The sequence below is a fragment of the Delphinus delphis genome, chromosome 3, assembly GCF_949987515.2.
Source record: "Delphinus delphis chromosome 3, mDelDel1.2, whole genome shotgun sequence".
In the NCBI taxonomy this organism is placed as follows: domain Eukaryota; kingdom Metazoa; phylum Chordata; class Mammalia; order Artiodactyla; family Delphinidae; genus Delphinus; species Delphinus delphis.
The window spans coordinates 142149407-142167254 of record NC_082685.1 but is presented as its reverse complement, the minus strand read 5'-3'; the positions used below and the strand labels follow the sequence as shown (position 1 = coordinate 142167254).

General features: G+C 38.0%; 1 protein-coding gene across 4 annotated transcripts in view; it reads left to right on the top strand.

The window, feature by feature from the left end:
- The window catches only part of WDR70 (WD repeat domain 70), a 308150-nt gene extending 293018 nt beyond the window's left edge, over positions 1–15132 (top strand). For all 4 annotated transcript variants that reach the window (XM_060009572.1, XM_060009570.1, XM_069540615.1 and 1 more), the window contains one exon: positions 14953–15132. In XM_060009572.1, the coding sequence (XP_059865555.1) occupies positions 14953–15040 (88 nt within the window). In that variant the 3' untranslated portion in view covers positions 15041–15132. The remainder of the gene's footprint in view (positions 1–14952) is intronic.
- The last annotated feature ends 2716 nt before the right edge of the window (positions 15133–17848 follow it).

The window sequence follows — 17848 nt, the reverse complement described above, 5'->3', positions numbered from 1 at the left end:
TGGAGAATGATGTTTAGAAACCAAGAGGTTGGTGCTAGATGTGCTCATTGCTACTAAAATGTCATTGCTTCTAGGTCCTGTCAGCCAGCAAACCTCAGAAATATATGTTTGTATACTAACCTACACATATACACACATTATTATTTCTCTATGTATCTATCTGTATGTATATTTTAAATAGTGCGAGTTTAAACTGATGCCCCTGATTTCAATCCTGTACCACAGGGTTCATTTAACCTTTTCCCTTTGCATATTTGTAACTTCTTTCTCCAATAGTGAGAAACCCAGCTCATATTATCTACAGTGTATTTACTTATTTGTTCAATTCTAGTCTACACCTAAAATCGTTTTAGAATTGCTAACCGCCACCCGCCCATGAGAAACACTTTTCCTAACTAAATTACAGCATTTGTGTACAGTTCTTCTTGTCTTTTTTATCCTTACAGTGTCTAGTCAAGTTACTTAGCTCTTTTCTTCTCCACTCCCATCACTGTGGTTATGTTATTCATTTGAAAATGAAGTTAGGCTTATTTTTAGTGTTTATATTCCTTTATATTTTTAGGGTGTGGGTAAGGGTATATGAACTGTTACTGTGGTGCTCGGGGTCAGAACTTTAAAAGAGATATACTCAGGGAAGTGTCACTCCCTCTTCGTCCCTGCTCCCCCATTCCAATACCCTTGCTTCTTTCATTCCTTTTCCCACTCACCCCTATAGGTAACCACTCTGTTTTATCTTCTTTTGCACAAATGTGCAGATCTGTATTTTCTTATATTCCCCTTCTTTCTTACGTGAAGGTTAGCATGGTATAAATAGTCTTTTGAGTTTTGTTTGTTTTCGCTTAGCAGTATGCCCTGGAAATCACTCTCCACCAGTTCATAGAGCTCATTCTCATTCTTTTACACAGCTGTATAGTGCTCCACTGCATGGATGTACCATGGTTTATTCCACCATTCTCCTACATATGGGTATTTAGATTGCACCCAGTATTTTGCAATTACTAACACAGTAAATAAATTTGTGTATGTGTATTTTTGTATCGTTGGAAGCATATTCAGCTTTTCTCTTGATGTTTTTATGTATTGCTAAAGTTTTCTCTTCAATTATGAGAAAGCTGGACTCTGATTACATTTCAAAACATTTATATGCTAGAAGGAAACCAACTTTATAAACCAGCTCAGCTTACTTGTTATACTGATATTGATCCTCTATCTGCTGATCATTATGAGCTACTTTGCCTAAAAGTAAAACACACTGTCCTAGCTTGGGTTCCTTAAAAGCAGACCCTGAGATAAAGACTCTCACACAGATGATTTAAGCCAAGAAAGTGCACAATATTAAATAAAGTTCCAGGGAGGGTCACTTTGGCTTAGTCCCACAAGGTGATCCTGGAGACCCTGGTCAGAGCACACAGTAACTGGAGTATTTCACTCCAACATCTGTTGGTCCTTGGTGATGGCTAGAGATGGGACCAGGGGAGACATTTCAGGCAGTTCCAGCTATCCTGGGCTTTAGCAACCTGCCGGCAGCCCTCTGACAGAGAGAGGTCGGTGCTGCTGCTGCGAGTGAAAGCACCCTGCAGAAAAATGCTAAAGGGATTTGAGGGCCCCTGATGGGGAGCACCGCATCCTTTGCTATATGTGTTGTAGCAGAACAGACTTTATTTACTGTGTAACGTCAGTGGTGGATGTTTGCAACATGTATTAATAACCAGACAGTACAGATGGAACATCTCTGAACAAGTAGTTGGATAATATTACAACAGCTAAGAGGGTCATATCAAGGCTGGCCAGCTAAACAGTTTGCATGTAGCCTTCATTTGTATAGACTCTGTGTGTATATAAGCTAATATATGTCAACACATCCTTGGCACTCAGATATGCTTACGGATTATGCCTCTGACACTTCTGTTTTTAATGGAGTAGTTATTTTCTATTATTACTAGGGATCTTTTTATACTTCAGAAAACTTGTTTATAAGCATACCAAAAATTAGCTGAGGAAAGAAGAGTAAACAGAGCTATGGTTTAAAATTTGCCAAACATAATATGTATCATTTTGATAGCAAACTGCTCCAAATAGACGTGTGTACGTTTGTACACAAAGTAAATCATTGAGGTGTCTCCACAAATATTGAAATAATACTGTTTGCTGATTAATGATTGATATTAGCAATATGTAATTCATAGAAAGGTGTCAGAATTACCACTGAAGAAAATGAGACACTGAGAAGGTAACTTTTAGAACCTACTGGATTGCAAGTTATTGCTAGAACCCAAACCAGGAACCTGGCCTTAGAACTTCCAGGTTATTGTTCTAACTTCTAACAACTAATTATCTTGATAACAAGATTTTCATGTCTGAGATTTTAAGTAATACGTGCACACAGTTTTTAAAAAAGCCAGCAATGTAAAGCATAGACAATGGAAATTTGAAAGCCTCCCTTTCACTTTAACCCCCAGTTCCTTTGTTCTACCACTTCGAGATACCCACTGCCGACAGGTTCTTGTATTTCCTGCCAGAGAGAGTCCATGTATAAATGAGCAGACATGTGTGTAGAAACATTTATTGTTTAAAAACAGGTATATAACATGTTTTACAAGCTGGTCTTTGTTTTTGATTGTTGGTTGGTTTTTTGCTTTATGTATTACTTGGGAGATTGGACTAGACCCGTTCATACATATCTAGCTCATGCTGTATACTTTCTTGATATTTTCCATCGTGTGATATATTATGCTTTTCTAAAACAGTGCAGTATTGAAGGGCGTTTGCATTGCTTTCAGTCTGTTGTTATTATAAACAATACTGAAATTAATATCTTTGGACTCCTTGACCACATATGCAAAACTTCAAGAAATAGAATTGCCAAATCAAAAGATATTTGCATTTTAAATTTGTATACATAGTGCCCAGATTTCTTCCAAAGAGACTTTTTAACCAACTTATTCAATGTATCAGAGCTTCCTTCCCCTCATCCTTCTATCTTTGTCAGTCTGATAGGTGAAACCTTGTATTCCATCGTAGTTTACACTTTCATTAAAAATTTTCTAGGCATCTTTTCATATGTTAAAAGCCTCTTCTTCCTGTGAACTTTCTATTTATGTCTTTTGCCCTTTTGTCTATTGATTGATTGGTTCTCTTACTAATTTTTAAGAGTTCTTTATATTAAGGAGCTTAACCCTTTGTATGTCACGTATTGCAAATATTCCTACTAGTCAGTCATTTTTTAAAAAATAAATGTATTTATTTATTTTTGGCTGCATTGGGTCTTCGTTGCTGAGCACAGGCTTTCTCTAGTTGCAGCGAGCGGGGGCTACTCTTCATTGCAGTGTGCAGGCTTCTCATTGTGGTGGCTTCTCTTGTTGCAGAGCATGGGCTCTAGGTGCACGGGCTTCAGTAGTTGTGGCATGTGGGCTCAGTAGCCATGGCTCACAGGCTCTAGAGTGCAGGCTCAGTAGTTGTGGCGCACGGGCTTAGTTGCTCCGTGGCCTGTCGGATCTTCCCGGACCAGGGCTCGAACCCATGTCCCCTGCACTGGCAGGTGGATTCTTAACCACTGCACCACCAGGGAAGTCCCGTCAGTCATTTTTATTTCTACTGTGTTTATGCCATTTTTCCCCCATGTGAAAAAAATTTATTTTAATGTGGTCAGATTTAGAGGGGTTTGCAGGCATAAAATTATATCATATGCAAATAATTATAAATTCACCTCCTCTTTTCCAATTTTTATACCTGCTATTTCTTTATCTTATCTAATCGTACTGACTGGTACTGCCAGAACAATATTAAATAATAACAGTGATAGTGCACATCCTTTTCTCACTTTGAACTTGAACAGGATTCGGTTAAAACATATGTAATTGCCCTTTCTGTAGAAGAAATAAAAGTCAAATATCGGTAATTTCATATTGTTCAATTTAATGGTGTTTCTCCGTAAAGCATGGCAGCTTTTGAAAACACACACATACAAGATGTTAAAGAAGAATTCATCTCTTTTCATTTTATTTATTCATTCAACAAAGATTTATTGAACACCTACAGTGTGTCAGGTACTAAGTTGTGGTTTGTGGAGCTTATATTCTAGTGGATAGAGAGAGACAATAAGTAAATCTATAAGTGTTAGGTGGTAGCAAGTGCAGTGAAGAAAAATAAAATAGGGATAAGGGGACATAGAGTAATCAGGGAGAAAGAGGGGTGCTATTTTTAGATATGGTGATCAGGATAGAACCTCTGCTAAAGTGATCTTTGACTTGAATGAAATGAGGGAATGAGCTGTGCAGATATCCAAGGGAAGAGCATCCTATACGAAGAAAACACTGTACAAAAATGAGAGGCATGTTCATCTGAAATAGATGCTGAATTTTATTGAATTCCTTTGTTGTGTCTCTGTGTATTTCTGCTTTATTTTTGTTTTGTTTTGTTTTTTGGGGGTTTGTTTTGTTTTGTTTTGTTTTTGGCTGCACCTCGTGGCTTGGCTTGTGGGATCTTAGTTCCCTGACCAAGGGACCAAGGATCGAACCCATGTCCCCTGCAGTGGAAGCTCGGAGTCCTAACCACTGGACTGCCAGGGAATTCCCTCTGTATTTCTACTTTGATCAATGAATATGATTATATTACAAAATTCTAGTATTGAATCATCCTCACTTCTTTGGTATGACCCTCACATGCTTATGGTTTGTTCTTTGTCAGGTGTTAGGCTGCCTTCATAAAAATTTTGTATGCTTTCCTTTTCTGTATGTACTCTCAAACTGTTTTGAATACCATTAAATCTACTTTTTAAAAATTTGGTAGAATTTACCCATAAAACTGTCGAAGCCTGGTGCTTTTGTGGAGGGGAGGGTGAGTAGTAATTCCTTAATTTTTCTCTTTCTTTTCCATCCCCTTATGGTAAGTAGACTATCTGGATATTCTGACTCTTCTGAGTCTGCTTGGTAATTAATATCTTCTTGGAAAAAAATTCATCCAGATTTTCAGCCTTCTTTAACTAGAATTAATTGAAGCAGAAATTGGTTTTGTTCATTGGTTTCTGTTACCTGATGACATTTTCCTGCATTGTAGGTGGCTTAGTGATATCTACAATTGAATAATATGCTAGTTTAATAGTAGCTCTGCAAAATGGGTAGAACAGGTATTGTCATATCCTTACCTTACATGTGAGGAGACTGAAACTTAGAGACTTGCAATTCACAGTGATTGCAATTAGAATTAGACTTCATTTCTCTTGATCCCTAATTTAATGAGCTTTTCAGAGGACTGTGATCTCTCTTAATATACACCTTTCTACTGCTGCATTTTGCTCCCATCTCTTTCCTTCCACTCAGTTTTGTCACCTTACATTTACTGCATACTAAGTTCATGGCACTGTCTGTGGCATGTGATTTGTTAGCCAGAATTGCAGTGCAGTTTCTCCTGTGTTCACCTGCTACAGTATACTGTTTACTGCCAAGTGGCAGTGTTTGAAGGGAAGCTAATATTCAAAAGGATCTTTTCATAAAGGTCACTGTAATCGAGAATGTGTGTCTGGTTGTTTTTCTTCCCTGCAGTTGACTTGTGTCAGTGATGAAATGAAGATTTACTGTATCTTGCTTTATCACAGGAAAGCACAACTAGGTATTACACAAATCTGCCTGCTTGCACATGACACTCACCTTTATTCTCCAGTGATGAGAACAAAGAGTCTTTTAACACTTTACCTTTATTGTTGAGTATTTAAGTTTCATTCCTGGCACTCACAATGTAACAACCATGAAAGTTTTAAAACACAGCAGGATCACAGAGGACTCTTGTTTAGCTATACATGGGAAGATTCAATTACAGTTTCTTGTCAAAAGATGTTGCTGGAGGGAGGGGAAAGGAGCCGGCTGGGGAGTGGGCAGGGTAAAGATCCAGAATGCTATTAGCTTACACATCAACAGGGATAGTTGTGTGTGGGAACCTGAACCCTGGCCAGTAGCCAGACAGCCTGACAGTTCTGTCAGCCATGGTCACTTTCCTTGCCAGATAAGCTGCCATTATTGCTGGTTCAGTCAATTTAATTTTCAGTGTGCATGTCTTGTCTGATACGGGATACGTGGATATGTGTGTATATGCATTAAAATATCATTCCCATCTATAAAGGATACGTTTAAGTCATGTTGAGTTGCTAGGCAATATTTAAAGAGATCACTCTTTGAGTGAGTAAAGATTTATATATTATTTGTGCCAGGAAGAGACATAAACCCACAGAGAAAAATAGTACTTTTTTTTGTGAGTTATGGTTACATGACTGATATCACTGACCACCGTATTCCTATGTAAGGGCCAGTGTTTCTCAAAGTGATTTTGTGGACTGTTTGTGTCAGAGTTGAGGGTAAGAGTGGGAAAGTTAAAAACTCAGATTTCTAGACTTCACCCCAGGCTCATTTAGACTGAGAGATTGGGGCTGGGAATCTGCATCTTAAGAAGTTCTCCAGGTGATTATTTTGCACACTAAAGTCTGGTAATAATAAAAAAAAGTAATTATTTAAAATAAAGTACAAGTGATTAGCCCTTCTGAAAATTCAAATATATGGAATAGATTATTTTGATTGTAGAGATTCATACTGAAGATAGTTCATTTACATAGAAGAGTATTTCCCCCAGGGTTTTTAAAAAAACAGCAAGCTGCTATGTTGTATTTAAGATGCAAATTATTTTATCAAATATATGCCACATATAACTTTTGAAAATATGAAGTGAGGAACACCTGATAGCCAAAAGCAAGGTATATGGTAATAATGACACTTTTATATGGTAATGTAAAAACTTTATATATTATTCATTTAATCCTCACAACAGTCCTATGAGGAAAGTGGTATTATTGCTCCAATTTTACGTATGAGGAAATTGAGGCTTATAACTTGACCAAAGCCATACAGATAGCAAGAGGCAGACTTGGGACTTGAACACAGGTGGTCTGGCTTCAAAGTCAAGCTTCTGCTTTTGACTACTACAGTGTACTGCTTCTCATCACAATGCAACTGATAATAGTTATTGGGAAAGTTGAATAATAGTGAAGCCGAAAAGACTATTGTGTGGCATAGTGGAAGAATGCTAGACTAAGAATCGGAAGTCCTGGGGTTTAATTCCTGCTCTGAGACTCACTTACCTTCACTGAGACTATTTCGCCATCTATGAAGTAAGAGAGTAGAGTTACGCTAATGCCCAGCTTTCATATGTGTTTTTGAGTAGAAGTTGTGGCACACCGTTATATGTTTCATAAATGTGAGCTTACAGAGGGCATTTTGACGTTACCTGGGCTGCCTCAGGCCTGTGTGCTCTTCAAAGATCTAATCATTCTAACTTGTTTACCCACTTACTGATAAAGTAGCTAATGGTGATTTTAGAGGGTTCCTTTTGTTTTTCCCTCTTTTTCTTTTTTTTCCCCCCAGTTTCCACAGGTTTCATGTATGTCCCTTTCTCCACCCTCACCCAGTCTTTGAACTCTCACACAAGCATAATGAGTTAGTATGTCCTACTTAATGAGTCTGAGATGTTTTTTAGCTATTTTTAGCTATTTTCCAAAATATTATGTGTTCACTTCCTGAAGAAGATAGAACATTCTTTATCTAGAAATATCTTGTTGCCGCTCATCTTCTTATGCATCCCTAATATTTTTTATGTATAACTGAATCACTTTGCTGTACGCCTGAAACTAACACAACATTGTTAATCAACTATGCTCCAATATAAAATAAAAATTAAAAATAAGTAAATAAATAAACAAATAAAAATTATCTTTGATTAGCTCTTCACCAGAAAGAAGGGACCATTTCAAGTGGAATCTTTTGGTCAAGCCTTTATTTAATCTTAATAATTCTGCAATTGTGACGACTGGGTCAGAGTTCATCTGGGCCGTATTCATTCTAACAGGGTTAACAAGTGTGTCAGATTGTCAAGTCATGGCTATAATTGACTTTGGCTTTGAGGTTTTCCTTCATAATAAACAATGGGCTCTGAGCCAAAAAAGCTTGTGGTTGATAGTCACATACTGATGATTAAGTAAGTATTACAAGTGATTTCCCCTCGTACTCATTCTGTTACCCTGGAGCTCACTTTATGCTTTTTGAATGAATCATATCAAGAGAATATCCATAACTAAAAAGAATTTGACCTGTGGACTTCCCATTGCAGCCAAAGACATTTTGAGACTTCTCTCTGGCCTGAGCATTCAAGGAGTGTAGAAAGCCTAGGTTAGAGCTTAGTCAGAAGAGAAAGGACAGCCTTTGAATCTTTGAAAGGACACTTTGAATCTCTTACACAAACATTGTATCCAAAAAATGCTCTTCGAAAAGATTACAGAGGGAATTTTTATTCATTACTAAATGTTCTATGCAAAATTCCTCTGGATGGAAACGTTGAAGGTGGGACTCCGTTTCTGTTGGGCTTCTGTCACTTTTCTGTAACACACAGTTGCTGGAAAAGACTCCCTTTGTACAAATAACTTTGAGAATTCAGTTTAAAAAATGTTCCAAGGGGGAAATTAATCAGCACAAAGTATCAGCTATTCAGAATGTATAGATTTGAGAAAGACATTTGCTTAAGCTTTTATATGTACTTCATGAAATATTAACTATTAGCAAATGCAGAGTTTACTGAAGCTAAAACAAAAAACCCATCAGCCCTCCTCTGATTAGTTTATTTAATGGTTAGCAGTAAATAACTATGTTGCTATCTAATCTGCTCTCCTTTTCTTGGTAACTCTAGTAAACAAGATGACATATATAGTCAAGTGAAAAATGTTTACTATTTGCCAAGTGAGTTAATCAAACTGGAAAATACAAGTTTCACATCAGCCTTCTGTAAGTTTAAGTTTTCAGTTAACACTTAGAAAAATGGGTGAATGTAGACAGTAAATCAATGAAATAAATAGTCTGGATAAAGCTGATTTCAATAAGGTGGATACTTTAATGGTTCTCAGCGAGGCTTACCTATCCCCATTAACCTGTTGAGCACACACAGTGCTTTGGCTTAATGGAATGTTCCCCTTACCTTCTTTTTCTTCAGGTCAGTCCCTTTGTAGGCTTTCGTTTTGGGCAACTGAGGTAAGTCTGCCATGAGGTTGTACATTTGAGTTGACAACTTCCTGTCTCTTGAGAAAGGAGGTAATAGAATTACGCAGGAACTGCTTAAATAGGAGGAGACAGGGAATGGCTGGTAATGGAAATGCTTTCTTGAAGCAGTAGAATATATTTTTTGCACATTTTTTATTTAGATGTGTATTTCTTGAGTTACTGCCATGTCTTCAGTGCCCATTTGGTTTGGTTTATTCTACTTTTCCTCATGGAAGCACCCAAAAGAGTCTATGTTAAGATCAGTGTATAAATTCCATTTCTTCAAGCAGCCCAGAAAGGAATACATTTTATGTCGCCAGTGACAAGGTTAGAAGGGGCTTAGAGGGTTTTGTTGTTTATTTGTTGGTTTTCTATTGGTTTTAAAAGTAGGAATTTCTGGACCAGCTTTTAAGTGCTCTCAAAACATTTTATCTTTTTGTATGTGTCATTTTGCTCTTGCTTGACATTGTTGATTTATTTTTATAGTAGTTTTCTATGTCAAGGGCAAATTAGGCCACCCCCAAGGAAGAAATCTCCTGGTTCTGTTCCTAACTCTGCTGGAAGTTGCCTAATCATCTCTGTTCTTCATTGTCTTGAAAAGTGGTGACTAAAGAAGTCTGTTTTAAATGCCCTAAATAATCCTGAACTGATTTTATTTTTTTGGTCTTCCTCATATATGGATTTCCAAAAAATCTCAAAAGAAAAACTGCTGGAAATAAATTTAAAGATAAAAATTGCTGACAAGAAAGAATAGCTACAAATTTTAAAGCTGTAATTCTCTCACTTTGCTTCTATAAAACACTGGCATTCCCTAGACTAGACAGAGATATTCATTGTGCTAAAGTCAGATAATATTTTTTTGAAGAACCTGGTCTTTATTCAGCAGACAACATACAGCTGTTATGGAAGGTGCTGAACTATGCTGTAAGAATGTTGGTTTTGGGGGCAGGATGGATTGGAATGAGGGAAACTTCCTTCCATGGGCCACGTCTCCCTTCACCTCCCCATGCCATACTCCTGAGAATGAAAGACTGCTCCTTAAAGGGTGGCCCTGTGAGACTGAAACCTCAGGCTTCCTTCCGTCACCAAGCCTTTAGTAGCATCATACAGGGCCAGCTTCTCTAGATGTGAAAAATATTTTCCTGCAGTTGGAGGAAGCTCATCATGTGTAAAAGTTTATGTTAAGAAGACAGATTCTTACTCCACAGTCTGGTCTCAGCGCCCTGCTTTCAGAGCCTTTCTTTTCCAAGCAAGGGGAGGGATGGAACTGCCAGCAGATGCTACTCACAGTGTGCTCCACCAGCCAGTGCTGACAAGATAAGCTTAGAAAATTTTATAGCAATTTGATATATTTATCGAATCTAATAAAAATTTTGGATCTGTATTTTGTAGTCTTTTAATTTTTCTAGAAATATTTATCTGCAAGTGGTGGGAAATTAGAAAACACAGTCTGGCCTTGCACCACAGACGGTTTGAGAAGCACTGCTTTAGGCATGGCCCCAAGTTGGAGGCTAAGGCCCTTTCCAAGGTGCCCCCTTTTTTGTCCCAGGAAGGGGGTTCATTCTTCCTTATTCCCAAGTTCAGGAGCCTACTCTTGTCTTTTTAATTTTGGTAAAATACACATAACATAAAGTTTACCATCTTAACCATTATTAAGTGTACATTTCGGTGGTGTTAAATACATTCACGTTGTTGTGCAATTTCCAGAACTCTTTTCATCTTGCAAAACTGAAATTCTGTACCCACTAAATAACCACTCTTCACTTTAATCTGTTGATTTCGTCTTTTGATGTACAGTTTTTAATTTTGATGCAGTCCAGTTTACCTATTTTTGTTGTTGCCTGTGCTTTTGGTGTCATGTCAAAAAAATCATGGCCAAATCCAATGTCATAAAACTTTCCTCTATGTTTTCTTCTAAGAGTTTTATAGTTTTTTCTCTTAGGTTTGGGTCTTTGATCGATGCTGATTTAATTTTTGTATATAGTGTAAGGTAAGGGTCCAGTTTCATCGCATATGGATATACAATTTCCCCAACATTATTTGTTGAAAGGAGCCTAGATCTTACACTCAGTTATTATCTACCTGGGCAGCGAAATGAAAGGAAAAGTGGTATGCAAGCATTGCTGGGAAAATTTGGACACTGATTTATGCCTTGATTTTGGCAGTTTGGGGAAGGGGAGCATGGCTGTTGAATGCTAAGTGGAACATGAAAGCTAAGTGTCATGATTTGATGTTGTGTATACATAATATGGCTATTTTGCTGACAACATTTTTATTAGTTCAAAAGTGGAATTTAAAATAAATTCATGTAGTTTCACAAAGGAGACCATTCAACCTTCCAAACAAGTTGCTATCCCTTAAGTTAAAATACCTGGAGAGGAAAAGGAAACTGTCGTGGTCTGGTAATTGAAAGTGACAGTCGAAGTGACCCTGGTATGAACATTTTCTCAGTGAATTTTGCTGAGTTCAGTGCTCAGGGCGAGGGAGGTTACCTCCTTTGAAAACCTAATCTCTTTCTTTTCCTTTTGCCTTGGCTTCTGGGAAATTTAGTGCTAAGTTTTATGCTCAGTTACATACCTTTTTGTTCTTTTGTTCTTGACCTTTGACTCATTTTTTTGTTTTGACTTTCTTTATAAGTTAGTTACAATAAAGTACAAAATGCACCCATTTCAGGTCTTGACAAATGTATACACCTGTGTAATCACCACTTCAATCAAGATTATAGAATGTCTCCGTTCCCCCAAAATGTTCTCCCATGCCTCTTTGCCGTCATTACTCCCTTTCTGCCCCTTGTTAAATAGTTCCATTGATTCCGTGCCCTTCAATGTTAGCCACCAACCTACTAAAAATACTTCTGGAAGTAGGTGGATTATTTTAAAAAGTGACTACATAAATGAAATAGCCTTTTCAAGCTCTAGGTTTTCTTCCCGTGACCTGTCATTCAGTTTCCTTTTTTATATCCAAAAAAAGCAGCACTGCAACTTCTTAAGTACTTAAGTCTCATTGCAGCTAACATTGATGAGCTATGAAGTATTGCCAGGTATCTTTAGAAGATCATGTTATTTTTATTCCCTTAGAAATTAAGTAGCTAATTCTAAGGACTGTTTTTTTTAAACTTCCAACACATTTTATTACAAAATAGGTAGAAGAACATTATCTCAGAATAAAGGACAGTCATTTAACTTAAACACATTTTAACTCACGGTAAAATTCACAGTATTGCCTTTGGGGTTTTTGTTTTTGCAGTTTTTGGAATGTATGGTTACAAACATCCTTATTACACACAGCACCGTGGATGATGCTGAACGGAAGAAACCAGGCACAAAATAGTGAACACTCTAGGCATCATACAGAGACAGGACAAACACAGGTGGGGCTGATCTATGTGGCCCGAAGTCAGGATATGGTTACGCTGGGTCTGGGGTTAGTAACTGGAAGGGAGTATGAGGGGCTTCGGAGGTGCTCGTCATACTCTGTTTCTTCATCTGGGTGTTGGTTTCATGACATGTCCAGTTTGTGAAGATCCAGAAAACAGTACATTTATGAAATATGCACTTTTCTATTTGTATTATACTTGAATTAATGTTAAAACACACACTTCATCATTGTCTACCCTGGGGCTTTAGTCCTTTGGGACCCACTAATCAGGTTCAACCTCCACATTTGGTAGAGGAGGAAACTAAACCCCTGAGAGGGGAAACACCTGTTCCAGGTGACAGAGCAAGTCAGTGGCCAAACTGGGAATGAATCCCCCACCTGAGGCTTAGCTCAAGGACTACTTACAGCTTCAGGCTTCCAAAGGATTTTTTAAACCAGACAAATTTGTTCCTGTACAGGTTTGTCTATACCCAAGGGCTCGACATCTTTGCCAGAAGACGAAATATGTCATGAGCACCAGTTGCCTTGTTGTAGCATCTTAGAAAGCCAGTGGCCTGCTTTCTAGTAATTCAGCAACTCATGACCTATGAAAATCTGCAGCTGGTTTTGGAAATGTTAGGGCTATGACTTGTTTATAGATGTCATAACAGTGTCTTGAAGTGACAACAAGAAATATAACCAACTGGATTGTGTATGGGGACAGCTTGGGCTCTCTAGGCAGGTAACTGGAGAGACAGGAATTGTGACTGACTTATGCATGAGGAATTCTAGTACATGCTTGCATCAGAACAACATCAGCGTGGAATGTGGATGGTTTATACTTCTTCCCCAGGATAATAAAGGAAGAGCAAGAAGTCATGTAAGGGTTTTTTTATTTTCCTTCCAGTTTTATTGAGATATAATTGACATACAGCACTGTATAAGTTTAAGGTGTACAGCATAATTATTTGACTTACATGGATCATGAAATGATGACCGCAATAAGTTTAATTAATGAACATCCATCATCTCATACAGACACAAAATTAAACAGAAAGTTTTTTCCCTTGTGATGAAAGCACTTAGGATTTACTCTTAACAACTTTCATATATAGCATAAAGCAGGGTTAATTATATTTATCATGTCGTACATTACCTCCCTAGTACTTATTTGTCTCCTAACTGGTAGTTGTTACCTTTTGACTGCCTTCCTCCAATTCCCCCTCCCTCAATCCCTGCCGCTGATAACCACAAATCTGATCTCTTTTTCTATGAAATTGTTTGTTTGTTTGTTTTGAAATACAGTTGACCTAAAACACTATGTTAGTTCCTGGCACACAACATAGAGATTTGATATTTCTATACATTTCACAGTGAGCATCATGATAAGTCTAGTTACTATCTATCATCATACAAAGATATTACATAATTATCAACCCTATTCCCCACTCCATACATTTCACACCAGTGTCTCATTTATTTTATAACTGTAACTTTGTACCTCTTTATCTCCCTCACCTATTTCTCTCCTCCCTATACCTCCCCTCCGGCAACCACCTGTTTAGTAATATAAGGTTTTAACCCTGTTTCACTTGCCAAATAAAAGGAATTATTGACATTATTTTTACCATTCTGCAATTACCTTACTATTATGAATTGAACTCTAAATGATGATGTAAGCTAAAGTATTTCATCTTCAGATATCATGCTTTAATGTTTCCTCATAATGCAGTAGAGCTGCTTTTAAAAGGAAATCAGCAGTAGCATGACTGAAAGGGGCATAAATTATGACCATTTGATATTTTCTTGCAATTATTTTCTGTGTGAGCGATGTAAAAAGGAGTGTCACTGAACCAGGTATGTTTACAAAACACAGCAGGTCCTAATGCAAAGATTGCGTGATGCACCGTGTGCCAGTACTACAGCAGTGATACGCAGTGATATGTCCTAAAGTGCTTGTCATTTCCGTGCACTGATCTGGGTGTTCGGTGGAAGGAATGTTCATTTGTTTTGTTTTTCATTTTTGCTGCCAGGCTCAAATTACTATATATGTTATCTATTATTTTAAACTCATTAAATAAGAAAACTGTTGACTCAGATTCTCCTGTTTGTGTGCACCATAATCACGTGTACTTGGACTGCTGTACTTAAGTCTAGGAACAGCCCAGGGAGTTATAAATAAAGACTGTGTAGATTCTTGCTTGGTGACTATAGTTTGGCTCCCCCGAGCAGTACTGGTTAAACTGAGGGTGGTTAATGGATGTATGAGTTTCCACTGACTTTGATAACATTTTCATTTTATTGAAGGAAAGGACAACATACATAGTCTGCCACAGAAGGAAGAACCTTTAAAAGAATCTGAACATAATTAAATTTCCATTATCCTTTTCTTTGCCAGAAGTTTAATGCTTATCTACTAATTGAGATATAATTGATTCCCCAAATGTGCTTCCACTTGTTGAAAGTAGCGAAGTCTAATGCACACTTGCTGAGTAAATTTTTCCTCTCCTCTTTAACTTTCTTTTAGGACTCAGCCCAAAACCATGTTTGCCCAAGTTGAATCTGATGATGAGGAAGCAAAGAATGAGCCGGAATGGAAAAAACGTAAAATTTGAGGAATCTCATGTGAGAGCTGTTTGCATGAGGGGGAGGGATATTGAACAGGTTTGGGTTTTTTTTTTAATGAAATAAAAAGACGTTTTTATGATCAGGGTTTTTGTCCTTTGTATTATTGAACCATTCAAAAGATTGGTAGCTACTCTTCAGTAAAATTGTGCTTACATTTTCTTACCTACAACTATTAAACCGTATTATAAGTAAATAAGAAACCGATTCTTAGCTTATTACCAAGTACTTTAGGTATTTGGAAACTTTATTCAACAGTGATTGGTCTTGTACAGATTGTTATAACCTTGGGGGAGGGGAAGGTACATTGAGATGTACGTCTGTCTTGAGCAATTCTAGGAGCACAATATGGAAATGGACATCAAAACGTTTAATATCTCTGTATAATTTCACACCAGTTGTTCACATGACTAAATAATTAGGCTGAGTTCAAACTAAAAGTATTGCCATACTAGGAAAGAATGTGTATCTGATTATCTTTCAACATCAGAAAGCAGTGATTAGGACTTAGGAAGCAGGCTTTGAAGTCAGACCGATGTGGGTTCAAATCCAGGCTCTGCTCTTTACTGTGTGGGTCACCTTGGGAGAGTTATTAAGCGTCTCTCTTCTAGACTCAGGTGATAATAGTGTAACCTTGATAGGTTTGTCAAAAGGATAAGACATCCTTGTAAAGCGTTTATTATAGCACCTGACACGCAGTAAATATACACTAAATATTTGCTCTTTTAAAATAGAGCTAATGATATTGACTTTGCCTGATTTTTATCAGTATTAATTTTAAAAAGTGTAGAAATGCTTTGTAAATGTAAAAGCTGTATAAGTAGAAGACATTAAAAATCATTCTGAATGGTCTTTGTGCTTTTGACTAGAAAACTAAAACAAAAGTTGGCAGTTTGTCCAAAGTAATAATGAGTCAATAGAATAAAATCCTATTTCATTCTCAAGCATGAAAAGGGCCACTTGTGTTGTGAGTAACAGTAAGAAAATCATCTTCGTGCTAAATTTGCCTTTTTCTCCCCTGACTTCACATCGACCTGGGGTAGTTTTTGCGTGTCAAATCATCTCCGCTAGACAGCTCAGGTTTTTTAATACTCTTGCCTTCTGCCCTCCTGCTCTCATCTGTCCCAGTGAATTAAATAGGTATGAAAGTGAATGTTGGCCCACAATGTGTATCAGAAAGCTCCTGGTTCTACAAGCCTCACATACTACACTCCCTGACACCCTTCCCCCGAAATCTTTTTTAACAACCCCCTGAACTCACACAGATTTTTTTGCATCTACAGTTCTGAGGTGGCAGTGGGCATTCTTCATAGATAAATCCTAAAAACCTTCATTCTTGTAAGCTATTTTCTGTCCTTTTCTTCTCCCATCCCCATCTTCATCCCATTCCCCTTCCCTTGTCACCTAGCTTAATAGGTAAGAAGAGGAAGAACTAACGTTTGCTGAGTGCCTACTATCTGATGACTACTCTTTTAAGCTCTTTACCTGCATTAGCTCATTTAATCCTCACAAAAAAACTCATGAATAGGTAAAATTGCTAAACCCACTTTATAGACGAGACAGAAGTAGTCCAGGATATCAAATAATCTGTCCGAGATTACATTTATGGAATACAGTATGAAGATACCCAAGACCCCTAGACATCAGTAGTTAAAAAGGTACTGCCCCAAATTTCCTATTCTTGTTGAAATACACTTCATCCAAAATCAATTACAGACTAATATTTTGTTCCAGCTGCTCAGGATTTGTAAATTGATTGCTTCTTGGATAAAATTAAAGCATTTCATGTTTTTTTCCCATCTTAACATAAACATTGCACCATATGGAAGTATTCGTCGTGCACAGCCCAGAGTTGCAGTGGAGGGCTGGAGGGAGGAACAAAAACTTGATCAGAGTGGTCTTGGCAGAGTCTGCTATGAGGTAAGGGAAGGGAAAGGCACATTGAGCACGAAGATGGTTTTTCTCATTGTTACCCACAGCACAAGTGGCCCTTTTCATGCTTGAGATTATCTATCTCACTCGGGAGAGTTTTGTAAAAAAAATGATTTTTTTCCACACGAGATTATCAAAATACACATAAGAATTTCCAGTCTCGATTTTGGTGACCAAGGACCTGAGAGCTGGGACTGGACAAAGAGTGGGTGCTCATTTCATCTGTTGTTTCAGTGCCAGGATGTTGACCCCCCACCCCCCACCCAGGCCTCAATTCTCTGACCCCATATAACCTTGTATTCCTGGTCCCGGTCAACTCCATTTCTGTTTGCTCGAATAAGGAACTCGAAGGTCATAATAATGACCCCTCCCTCACCCCCACTCCCACCTCATTTAATCACTTGCCAGTTTCTATCCGTGCTGTCTTCTGAATCTCTGGTATTTGACCTCCATGTCTTTCCCTACTGCCCCGACTAGAACTGAGACCCCCTTTTATCCCTCACCAGGACCTCAGGAGCCTCACTTCCAACTCATCTCTCTGTTTTGCATTTGGTCCTCATCTAATCCATCTATTTTTTTTTTTTTTAACTCTGCCCATCAGAATTAGCTTTCTAAAACCAAACGCCCTCGTTTCGTTCCTCTGCTTAGAGCCTTCCAGAGGCTCCATGTTCTATCTCTAACCCATTTGTGCGGCCCTGAGGGCATCGACATCCAGGATTCGGACATCCAGGATTTGGACATCCAGGATTCGGCCTCTCGTGGTCTTTCTTCCTTTAACTCCGGCTGATCATACACATGCTTCTGAGATCCACCGGCACTGACCACGGAGGTACCATGCTCTTTGGCACCTGAATGCCTTTGCACAT